Source organism: Clarias gariepinus, chromosome 10 (genome assembly GCF_024256425.1).
Source record: "Clarias gariepinus isolate MV-2021 ecotype Netherlands chromosome 10, CGAR_prim_01v2, whole genome shotgun sequence".
NCBI classification, from domain to species: Eukaryota; Metazoa; Chordata; class Actinopteri; order Siluriformes; family Clariidae; genus Clarias; species Clarias gariepinus.
This window is the reverse complement of record NC_071109.1, coordinates 4234194-4247344: the sequence shown is the minus strand read 5'-3', so window position 1 is coordinate 4247344 and position 13151 is coordinate 4234194. Positions and strand designations below refer to the sequence as shown.

Genomic DNA, 13151 nt, shown 5'->3' with positions numbered 1-13151 from the left:
GAATGTCCGCAATGAATGTTGTGCAAAAGGCAATTATGTGCAGTATGAGGTGCATAAAGTGTCTTAGTAACTATAATGTGACAGTGTGAAAGTGAAAGTGACAGTGTAGTGTCTATGAAGACTTATTGGTCAGTGTTTAGCAGTCTGATGGCCTGATGGAAGAAGCTGTCCCTCAGCTTGCTGGTTCGGGACTGGATACTGCCGTACCTTTTGCCTGAAGAAAGTAGTATGAATAGGTTGTGACTGGGGTGGCTGGAGTCTTTAATGATCCTCCTCGCTTTCCTTAGGCACCGCTTCCTGTAGATGTCCTGGAGGAAGGGGAAGCTCACCTCCAATTATCCTCTAGGCACATCGCACCACTCTCTGCAGAGCTTTGGGGTTGTAGGCAGTGCTGTTGCCGTACCAGGTCGTGATGGATCTAGTGAGGATGCTCTCGATGGCACAGAGGTAGAAGGTCCTGAGGATGCAGGGGCTCATGCCAAATCTCTTCAGTCTCCTGAGTAAGAAGAGTTGCTGCTGCGCTTTCTTCACTGTTTTGTCAGTATGATCTGACCATGTGAGATCCTCTGCTATATACACACCCAGGAAACGGAAGCTGCTCACTTTCTCCACAGCAGCGCCGTTGATGATGACAAGGGAATGGGCACGTCTACACCTCCAGAAGTCTACTATCAGCTCTTTGGTCTTTCCAACATTGAGGGAGAGATGACCCTTGGTGATAAGACCCACCACTGTTGTGTCATCTGCAACCTTCACAATGATGTTGGAGCTGCTAGTGGCCGTACAGTCGTATGTGTTGAGTTAGTGCAGTAGAGGGCTCAGTACACACCCCTGTGGAGCACCAGTGTTTATTATGATGGAGGATGAAGTGATACTGACCAGTCTGACCATCTGGCTTCTGTCAGACAGGAAGTTAAGGATTTAGCTGCAGAGAGAGCTGCTCAATCCTAGATCTTGTAGTTTCCTGTCCAGCTTCGAGGGAACCATGGTATTGAATGCTGAGCTATAATCTATAAGCAGCATTCACACATACGTATCTCTCTCCTCCAAGTGAATAAGGGCAGAATGTAGAGACAGCGCTATGGCGTCATCAGTGGACCTGTTGTGGCAATCCAGTTAAAATTTGATATTTTGGTGATGCGCGATTTAAAGAGAGCAGCAACTGAGGCAGAGGTGAACAGTGTGCACACACACACACACACACACACACACACTACACTAATTTTATTTTTTTTTTTTGCAGTAAATGACATTATTTTAAGCTCACAGTATAAAAAAACAGCTTTGTAAAAAAATTGATGGTGGCACGGTGGCATATTTGTTAGCACTGTCACCTTGCGACTCCAGGTCCTGGGGTCGGATCCCACCTTGTGCCTGTGTGCATGTAGTTTGTATGTTCTCCCCGTGCTTGTTGGGTTTCCTCTGGCTAACAGTCCAAAGACATGGAGATTAGGCTAACTGGCATTTCCAAATTGCCTGTAATGTGAATGCGCATGTTGACTGCATGTCCTACCACAGTCGTAAAATGGGAATAAATACAATAGTAATTATGATTTAATGCGTTAAAAAAATATTTTATACACTTTCTAACTTTTCACAGAAGTGATGGTAAAATCTTCATTTTGAACAATCAATGTGTCTGAACACGGAAAAGTTTTAAACCTACTAACCTACTTTAAGCCACAAACCCATTTAAAAAAAAAGAAAAAAAATCTACACTTTGCACATAAAAAAGAACTGAAAAATATATAAACATCCTCAGAGGAACCCATCAGTCAGTTAGTATGCAACCAGTCAAGTTACATTAAACAATTTAGGCATAGCTATTTAAGTTACAAAAACTATTCACGTAAGCGTAAAAAGGCAAAAAAACAAAAACTTTAACACAGGATCTTAGTGGTTAACACTATTACCTCATACCTCCAGGGTCAGGAGTTCAAGTCTCATCTCCATTCTGAGTTTAATTGTATGTTCTCTCTTTGCTTAGTGGGTTTCCTCTGATAAGAGACCAATCTTGGCAAAAATGAGAAAAAATCTTTTAAGATGCCTGAAAAACTATATAAACATATTGTTGTGCATGTGTGTGTGTGTTTGTGTGAGAGAGAGAGAGAGAGAGAGAGAGCATGCGTGTGTGTTTGGCCTGATGTTAAGGTTGTACTTGAGTGAGTGATTTTAATGTGTGTATTAAGTGACTCATAGCAAAATATACTGTGTCAGTCTCCATAAATATGTTTAAAAGCTTTCAAAGCATTATTTCCTGTGGGTGGGTGGATTCATGCCTCAAATTAAGGCACCACACACCTAACCAACACGGACTCAGAGCTGGCACCTCTCCTACTCTGACCATGCGAGCTGCTCCCCCTGCTGTGCCCATGCAGGTCAGGCAAACCTGGATCTCACCGGAGGAACGCCAATGCCAGTTTCAGATGGGAGCGTGCCTCTATCTAACAACGCCATTCTGAAATGGAACCCACCTCTGCCTGGCCTCCTGCTTGTAATCTGCTCTTTGCCCTACCCTAGCCTCAGGCCCCCCTGACCTCTCCGTGGTTAATCTGTGGTAAACACATGTTCAGCAAGTGTCAGGCTATCTCTCTCCATGTCCTCATCATCCCTACGACTGTGCAATCTACCTTATGCCTGGCACAGCTCCACCCTGGGGGCATCTGATTTTTACTCTCCCAATATGAAAGGAATACCATGGATAAATACATTTCCTGAAGCATTCCTGAGGGGTTCTTTTCTGTGACCAAGAAAGATGGAACTCTATATCCTTGCATTGATTACAGAGGGCTGAATGACATCACTATTTAGAACCGCTACCTTCTGCATCTGATGTCTACTGCCTCGAACTCCTGCAGGGGGCCCAATTCTTTACAAACTGGACCTCTGCAGTGCCTATCACATGGTCAGAATTATAGATGTGGATGAGTGGAAAACCGCCTTTAATACCCCGTCAGGCCACTATGAGTATCTCATTATTCCGAATGGATTGGCCAACAATCATGCAGTGTTTCAAGCAAAACCCCTTTCCTGGTCTGTATGTTTGGCATATCTCCAGAAACCTGCAGTTAGGAAGGAAATCTTTATTTACATAATGATCTCAGTAAAATGACGCCATGATATCTATTGGCTACTTTGGTACCCGCAACCTGAGTGTACTGTAGCTCTGAAGATGCCTGCACCTAGTTGTCTTGTCTCATTTACTTTGCTTAATATGTGAATGTTTAATGAATTTTTGTAGTTAGTTATTAGTTTAATAGTGTATTAGTTTATAATTTTTTATAGTCATTAAATTATTACCCATGCTTATTCCACCTTTTTCAGTTGTTTTGATTTTAATAAATAAATTACTGTATATATATATATATATATATATATATATATTTGTTTAGCTCCAGTCCAGTCCTTGGATCTTTCCAGACCAACTTTTATTTCAGTAAAATCTGGAGAACGCATTACTTTTATCTGCTCTGAGAGTAATTAAATGTTCAAGCTTTTCATTTGGGACAAACAAACATTGGGAGAGATGCCTCAAAAAGTAGGACAGGGATATACATATGAGAAGATCAAAATCCCCCCCGAATTTCAACATCAGTATTTAAAATAGAGACGATTAATAACAGTATTTCTCTAATAAATCCAGTAAATAAAAAACATGGAGGACTATACTACTGTGGACTGCTTAACTGGGAGAATGTAACTGTTAAACTATCTGGTATAACTTTCTTGACTGTAACAGGTAATTAAAATTATTGTAAAGCACTTTTAATTAATTCCTTAGTTTTTTTATTGGTAATATATATTTTAATTGCAAATATTTTAATGTTCAAAAAATTATAAACGCAAATAACAAACCGCAATATTATATAATTAGAATAATCAGGTAAGACATTATGTAAACACTATATTTATGATGTTAATTATATTTAAAATTAGTTTTCACCAGAAATAAAAAAAAAAAATATTACAATTAAACAATTTCTTGGACTGGATACAAGTGTCAGGATTGGGGTGGTATAGGCTGTTGTTAATGCCGTGGGCAGAAAAGGGCAGGCATAGACGCAGAGAGGTGTTTTTGAACAAATGAGTCTTTATTCAGGATATAATCAAAACAGGACTCCCAAAGAAACAAAACAAACAAAAAACAAACACTTAAATTATACTACCCATAACTGACCCATACCCAGACTAGAGGACAAGACATAAGCATTATACTGAAATACATGCTTAACCAACAAGACACAGACTCTAATACATAAAATATAAGGACTATGTTAGGACACATGCTTAAGGACGAAACACAGACTCAAGCTAAGCATGAAGCTGAAAACGGAGACAGGACTAGAGACACGAGACGGGACTAGAGACAGGACTAAGGCTAAAGACATGTCAATTAGCTAAAAATGGCAATTAGCCAAACATGTCGTTAGCCTAACACACCTAGCTACAGTTACCAAATAGCTAAACACTAAAGGCTAGGGGCACACCGAGACTAACTACTTTTCTGATCTCTAACACACAACACAACATGAATCAACACCGAATCAGCTCCACACACACTAGAACACCATATAAAACATATAAAAAAAAAAAGGAAAACAATACACAAAGCAAAATTCCAACTTAATTGACAGTACGTACAAACGATCAATGCTCGACCCAGTTTTCCAGACTAATCAGCTCTTTATTGAAGATTTAACAACCTACCTCGGTTCAGGTGTGCTCCCGCATTACTTGACCAAGGTGCCTTCTGGGAAACTGAGTCTGCAAAACAAAAACTACAAAGGGCTAAACAGTGCCCTCTAGAGGCAAGAGGACAGTGGAGTAAAATCAGTAAGGAGTAGCTTCAAGATAATAGGGACTCACTGGCATTAAAGTAAGTTAGTATAGCATGGGAAAAAATTGGCAAGGTTAGGAAAGTGGTGCACCTTAGCAAGGGCCAAATTGTGATTTGTAGATGACTTACTGACTTTCTCAAATCCTCCTTTAAATGCAGCTGACAAATGTTGCATTATTTTCCCTCACAACTGAGGATGCAACAGCTTTGCAGCTCAACCTATCCCAAGTTTCTTTGACGGGGAAGAAACTGAAAGAGAACATGCTGGTTAAAAATAAAAATTTTCATAAAGTTATATACATAATGTAAGTATATAAAAATGTAAAAATAAGCATTGATAAAGGGGAAAATCTTGGCAAACATGTACAAGTAAGAGCAACAGCATTTACATAATAATGCTAATAATAGAAAATAATAATACAACAATCAAGGGTACAAAGGGTGAAGGTGGAAAAAAGGTGTGGGTGGCAATTATGGATTAATTGTGTACTATATTGTTAATAAAAATACTGCATTTTATAAATAGTGAAAATTAATAAATATATCAAGAACTTCTAGTGAGTATTGAATAAATGATAGCAGGACTTTGCACACAATCCAAAAGATAATTAAATTAGTACATTAACAGCACATTACTATAATAAGTAAATCAGTAATAAGTCCTACAGCTTTTAGAACGGAACTGTTCTTAATTCTTATCTCTGACTTATCTACTGGATATGATGTTTTTCATACAAATGAATAGTATGTTTATCATATTGCATATGTTATATCAGACATTACATTTATATTTATATCACATATGACCAATGATATTACAATTTATACAAATAAAGCACTATTCGCGATTATTCTCTTTCTTCACATTGTATTGCTGTATAATGTATAGCAATATGACCCAGCACACAAATACTTTCACTCCAATGCAGCCTCCATTCTTTAAGGAAGATGGAAAAAAAAGTTAAAAAAAAAAAAAAAAAAAAATATGACCCTGCCAAATCCTGGCCAAATATGTTAGGTCATTTGCGAAGGAATTTTTACTTTACAAATAACTAGCATGGCCGAGTCACACTGGATTAAGATTTTAAAAAAATAAAATAAAAAACGCCACAATTACAACCAATCACACAAGGTTTCTGGGTAATACTAATCCCATCTAAATAGGACAGTGTGTATTGCAAAGATTGTTGAACAGGTGGTTTAGTATGTTATTAAACACTGATCTATAATCAAGAAAGACCATTCTGATGTAACTGTTGTAATTTTCCAGGTCAGACAGAGTTGTATTATGATCCACACTGACAGAATCCTCAGTTGATCTGTTTGCTCAGTAGGCAAATTTGTGCTGATCTAGATCCGCTGGCACAGTGTTTCTGATGTGGGTGATTTCCAGCAATCCCAAGCATTTTGAAATAACAGGAGTTAGAGTAACTGGCTGTTGCTCATAGGAACGTGTTGTGTTACAGTGGGTTTTCTGGGGACTGGTACACTTGTGGTGGAATTGAAGCATGTAGGGATTGTGCAGGATGATAAAAAGAGGTTAAATATGTTTGTGATTATTTCTGCTAGCTGGTCAGCAAAGGTCTGGAGTACATGTCCTTGGACACAATCAGGGCCAGCTACTTTCCATGTGTTAAATATGAGGAGGGACTTCATGAGTGTGCAAAACTAATGGATGTTAAGGCAGTTCAAAACTGAGCAGAGGTTGTTGGCTGGTGTAAGTAGTGTTTGTTTTCTGGTATGCAGGGGTTAAAAGCTGCTAAAAATTCTTGCTATGAAAAAAGGTGTCATAAGACACAGTACATTTAAGCTTATAATGCTTTAATGTACTAGTCGGATGAATCATGTGGTCACACTGTTTGTTTGCATCAATTACCTGCACCCAGTCAAAAAAATGTTCAGAACAAGTTTAACGAACATGATAAAACCTTCAATATCTCATTTTAATCAAGAATCTGTGGGATGTGCTGGAAAAACAAGTCTGGTCTAAAAAGGACTGACCTTAAAACTTTCTTAAAGAACTTAAAGGTTCTGCTACTTACGACTCTGTTTTTACTGGGCCAAAACAGCAGCAGCGTTGACTATATAGTGCTATCTCTAATGACCAAACTGAGTAACCAAAATAGAAACTTGCAGTTAGGAAGGAAATAACTATCTACTGTACATTGAGTTCTTTTCACACAGTGACATGTAGCCTATGATCAAAGTCACCAGAACATGATGCCTTGATGTCTATTGGCTACTTTGATACCCACAACCTGAGTGTCATTTCAGCTCTGAAGATGCCTGCGGTCTGTTGTCTTATATTTCTTTGCCTAATATGTAAGTGTTACATGGACTATATTAATAATGAATTCAAATATTAGCTATACTCTGGCGACTTTTTTCAGTTGTGATTTTAAATGGTTTGACATTTTTCTGTCATGGTTTTAAATTGTATTATATTCATATTTGTTTAGCTCCAGTCCAGTCTTCGGATCTTTCCAGACCAACTTTTATTTCAGTAAAATCTGGAGAACGAGTTACTTTTAACTGTACACTTAATGAGAGTGACATTGTACATGAGATGGTGATTTGGTACAAAGAAGTATTTAGAGAGATGCCTCAAAAAGTGGGAGAAGGAGCAATGCATAATGAGATCAAACTTTCTCCCGAGTTTCAACAATCAGGATTTAAAATAGAGAAGACTGATAACAACATTTCTCTAACAATCCCTCAAGTAAATAAAGAACATGGAGGACTTTACTACTGTGGACACTTTAACTGGGACAAGGTAGCTGTTAAACTATCCGATGGGACTTTCTTGACTGTATCAGGTAATTGAAATTATTTTTATGATTTTTTAAAGATAAAACAGGAATTTTAATTAAATTATGTCTTTGTTTATTGTTAGGATATACTTAAATGTCAAATATTTTAATGACACACACACACACACACACATAAATATATATATATATATATATATATATATATATATATATATATATATATATATATATGTATATATATATATATATAAAGCTTAAACAAAATATTTAACCAATTAAACAATAATTGTGTTGATTTTATTAGTAATTTCCACATTGATTGCAGAATAAACAGATGACCAAATGTTTATTTTTTCTAACCTTGTTTAATTCATTCCACTAGATGACAGAGGGAATGAGGCACGAGTACAATTGAGTAAATACACATTTATTAAGTTGTTAAAATTTCTAACTGAATACATTTAGAACACTGCTATGATCTCAGGTTAATTATATGCAATTATATGATTATATAATTATGCCTAGTATAATTATGTGTCACATGATTGTGTAAAATAGTTCATAAATTTCCAGTTAAAAACTTGATAAAACTGTACTGTGTGTGTACTGGGATTTTAGCTTAAAAAAGTTTTCCTTGTGTAGCTTTTTCACTAGAGTGGAACTTCTGCACTTAATTTAAATATGTTGATACATGATGATGATTATTATTATTATTATTTTTATTATTATTATTATTTTTATTATTTTTATTATTTCATTATATTTTGTTTTATGTTTGTAATATAGAAGAACATGTGGATCCTGTAGTGATCTGCCTCTCTATAGCTTTGGGTGTGTGTGTGGTAGTGATCACTGTTCAAGCTTTTATAAGCTGTAAGTGGAGAAACTGTCAGCAACATACACGTGAGTGGATTCATTTTTTGCAAAATCCACACAGTGGAAATTTTAACATTTTAAATAAGTTACGGTCAGATGTCTGCATATGATGAAAACAGTTTTTTTTTTTTTTTTTTTTTTTTAAAGGTAGAAGCTATAAATTAAATGAATGCACATTTATTTATTTATTTATTTATTTATTTATTAAACAGAGAAACAAAAAACTAAAAGAGGACAGGAGAAAACAAGCTCTCAGGTACAAAAATAATTCAAACCCTAACATACATGCATGATTTTCCTTTTATTTTTGTGTTTATAGTTTCAAATGTATCCCCACAGGTTCCTGTGGACTCTATGGAACTGAATTACGCTGCCTTACATTTTAAGAAAAATCAAACTAAAACAGAAAGACAGAAGAGAAAGCAGCCTCAAGATACTGTGTACTCTGATGTCAGATCTCTCACTACTACTTAGATCATGTATTATAATTAAATTTGTATATGTTCAGAAATAAAATTCAAACTTGTGGAATTTAAGCTGCAACTTATACTATTTTGATGTGATTGAACAAGGAAGCATTGTTTTGATCAGGTGTTAAGTGTGCTGGTTTAATGTTCATCACTTTAAAAAAAGTTTGAACAAAAAAAAATAATAATAAAATAAAGTTCTGATTTATCTAATTTCAGCTTGCAGAGAAAACACATACCAGTAGAAGAATAATGCAATGCCACAAATGTGTATCTGTATATAAGCAGTTTGTTACTCATTTTACGCAGATTCATTTGTTTTATTTAATTTAATTTTGTTTTAAAGCAGTTATTAGCAGTTTGCTAACTGTAGCGTGGGGGGTGGAATCATTGAAATCTGCTGCAAAGACGCAGTTACTGCGTTCACCAGACATCAACACACAGTTTCTATCCACTCCTCACGTGTCATTAGTATGTAAACTGCTAATAAAGTGGTCAGAAACTTGTAAATAAATCATGAAAGAATAAAGTTATGTTAAAACAAAGCACACCATTGTTTTTCTTGTGAAATTGCCAATAAGTTTGATGTGTCACATGACCCTCTTCGCATTGAAAAAAAAACAAAAGTTGGATCCAAAATGGCCGACCTCAAAATGGCCACTATGGTCACCACCCATCTTGAAAAGTTTTCGCCCTCACATATATGAGTTGATTCAGGTGGTCATGTTTAGGCTCAGCAATTTTTTTTATATATATATATATATATATATATATATCAATTGCTGAGCCTAAACATGACCACCTGAATCAACTCATAACTCTGCTTCCAGAGACTTGTACAGTGGACACTATGCAAGGATGCAAGCCAATAATTTGACCATTCTTATTTATTTATTTTTTAATTTGGTCAGGCAGTATATTTTGGCATTTGTTTTTTAACACTCCCGTTACTTAAAACAAACAAATAAACATACAAACAAACAAACAAATACATAAATACATAAATATATAAAATCTGTATTAGTTAGCAATACGTCTTGCTTTATTAAAATTTTGCAAAATCTTATTTTGCTATAAAAAGTTTGTATTCTACGGAGCCCCTAAAGGGACATACAGTAGGTGATTTATATATTTTTTCCTGTATCTGGTGCGCACCAGATACTAATTGGTGAGCAGCAGTTAGTGCTTCCTGTGTCGACGGTAATTGGATTTGGCTCAGGTCACAGAATGGCATCAGAAATGTATTTATTGTCTTTCCTGAAATATATATACGAAATATACCGGACAACATCATCAACAAACTAAAAGACGATAAGGTAAATTATCCCACCGTTAACTCATTGCATGTTTTATAACATTAAATGTTGTTTTAATTGCATAGCAGTAGCCTAATTTTGCTAGCTTTCTCAACTTGATAAGTTACTTTTCCTTTTTACAGATCGACATCAGCATCATAGAGGTTATGACTGATGAGGAGTTAGGACAGTACATCGTAAGATATGGGGACCGACTTGCACTCAGAGCATTTTGTCGACAAAGAACTGTGGCAAACAAAATGTCAGCTGAGGCAACAGTGAAGTTCGGTCTTATGCAGAAGGTAAGAGACAGATTAGGGGAACAGCGGAAAACTTTTAGCAGTGACAAAGGCCACGGTGCTGGAAATAAATACGCAGCCAAAGACACCCGCCGAGTTGAAATCGGATGGCTTTACTTTCATAACGGCACTTACTGTATCATCAGGTCAGAACAAAAAATGGAGGTGGCACACAGCACCTATCTGTTCAGAAAACAGCGACTATGGGTAATCTACTGGAGATTGGCAAAGGCTTGTTTTTTTCCAAATGGACAATCAGCCAAAGGATCGGTGGAAGACTTCGAGTTTGATATTCGTGATTTTAGTCACAACCCAGTATCCCCCGAAGCCACAGTGAGCCAGCTGTACGAGCAGAGTAAACTACGACTACTGCGCATCTACACAAGCTCCCAGGCAAAAAACGTCTCACTGATTCTTTCTGATTCGTCATCAGACTTCAAGTCCGCAGATAAGAGGCCAATGAAGGTAATTTATCTAAAGGGACATTTGTATTATCACAGCATATTGTTGAAATCATGAGACTGCAGCCAGCTGCGAGCAACAAACAGAACATCAGTACTGATGCTTTTGTGAAACGTCTAATTTTATTCCGTTTACACACAACAGCCGTCAAAGCAAGTAATAGCGCGTCATTAATGTGCCGGTCTCGCAAACCCTCAGGAGGGGCGTTAAGTATGGACTTAGCCTCTACAAGTACAAATACATGAAAGTATATGACCGTGTAGAGCTTTGTGTGTGCACACATCTGCTAATAAAAGGCACACAATTTGGGGCATTTGTACTCTTTGCAGTGTTGATTATGGTCAGGTAAATTTGGGCTGGCGCGGAATCCCGTCCCGTGTTCTGAAATAACACAGTTCTAAGTCAATAAGAAGCAAAAGAAATCCTATTGCCTTTTTTGAACTAGCATATTACATGCAAAATCTTGTGTGCATATGACATTAAACAGGGCAGATTGTGGGTGCAAATGCTGCACAGTTCATGTGCTATAGCAGGTGCAATCCATTCTTTGTGGATCTATCAAAAAATCTGTTAGCATCAGTTACTATCTGGTGCGCATGAGATACTTTCTGGTGCGCACCAATTAATATCTGGCACGCACCAGATACTTCCTGGTGCTTACCAGATACAGGAAAAAATATATAAATCACCTATGTCCCTTTAGGGGCTCCGTAGTATTCAGATTTAAACATGAAAATGTTAAGTGAATGAGAGCTCTCACACCTGATCCACCTCCCTAATAGGGCATACCCAGTTGTCTAGACCCAGTTGTCTAGACACGTTTAATTGCGAACTTTTCAATTGGTTACAATTTCAAAGCTTCACAAATACTTTAACTCTTCAAACCACACACACTTGCGGACACTCATCAACCATGGGTTCCTCTAAGCAGTTGTGTAAGACTCTAAAAATGAAAGTTGTTGATGACCACAACGCAGGAAAAGGCTACAAGTTAAAAGCAAAGCTTGCAGTTTCCACAGTGAAAAATGTAATTAAGAGATGGCAGTTCAGGGGAACTGTGAAGGCCAAAATAAGATCTGGAAGACCAAGAAAACTCTCAAAGAGAACTGCTTGTATGCTGGTCAAAAAGACGAATTAAAACCCCCATTTGACTGCAAAAAACCTGCAGAAAGATTGACAGACTCCGGAGTGGTGGTGCACCGTTCCACAGTGCAGTGATGCTTGCAAAGGCAAGACCTTCATGGAAGGGTCAGCAGAAGAAAACCTTACTTGGGTCCTCATCATAACGCCTGATGCGTTTTGGAAAATATTGTGCATTGCTGAAAATATTGTGCATTTTTTTCAATTTCCAGGACGTGTTAATGTTTTTTCAATAAAAAAAAAAAAAAAAAAATCACCAAAATCTGTTAAACTTTTGCATAAGACTGTACATGCTTAGACCCACCCACCCCAGCTATGACTTCAAATCCTGATTATCTTGGTACAATGACAGCAGTTAAAGAGTGGGATATTTTGAAAAGCAAACGAGTTGGTCAGTTCTTGAAATTGATGTATTAAAAGCAAAAAAAAATGAGCGAGTTAAAGGAAGTGGTCAACTTCCAAGGACCAAACTAATGTGTGATGTGTAGATGTTCAGATGTTCCTGAAGTGTCAGCCTGATTATTATAATGTTAATGTAAAGATATTCTACTGATGGCAGCTTTATTTTCAAGTTCTGTTTTCACAACACATTGGACTTTTATGCAGTTTATTAAGATTATTTTATGTGTAAACATTAACCTGCCGTTTCTGCAGACCTGGCTCTCCATTGCCTTCTTAGGAAATAAAGTTGCTGTTTACATTTATAAATTTAATTCATTTTTTTTTTTTTATGAGAAGGTTGGCAGTTAATTCCACCACCTATGTGACAGAACAGAAATCAGTCTAGATGGATGTCTTCCTCGATCTCTGAGAGATTGTGGGACCGGTCAAGCAGTGCTGAAGGATCGGACTGAACATGATGTGGTGCATGGTGTCCTGATAGGTAAGTGGTTGTTGGGCCATTTTTTGGTTTGTAGGAAAGCATCATAGAGTAAAGCATCATGGAGCAAAGGGTTCTGTGTGTAAAAGATAAACGAGATGGGACTGGGGGAGAGGTGTGACGA

General features: G+C 36.9%; 1 protein-coding gene across 1 annotated transcript in view; it reads left to right on the top strand.

Annotated features, from left to right (window-relative positions):
* The window catches only part of LOC128531700 (uncharacterized), a 72181-nt gene extending 63223 nt beyond the window's left edge, over nucleotides 1-8958 (top strand). Inside the window, exons 4-5 of the mRNA XM_053505788.1 lie at nucleotides 8398-8511; nucleotides 8804-8958. Coding sequence (XP_053361763.1) covers nucleotides 8398-8511; nucleotides 8804-8958 — 269 coding nt within the window. The remainder of the gene's footprint in view (nucleotides 1-8397; nucleotides 8512-8803) is intronic.
* Nucleotides 8959-13151: the final 4193 nt, after the last annotated feature.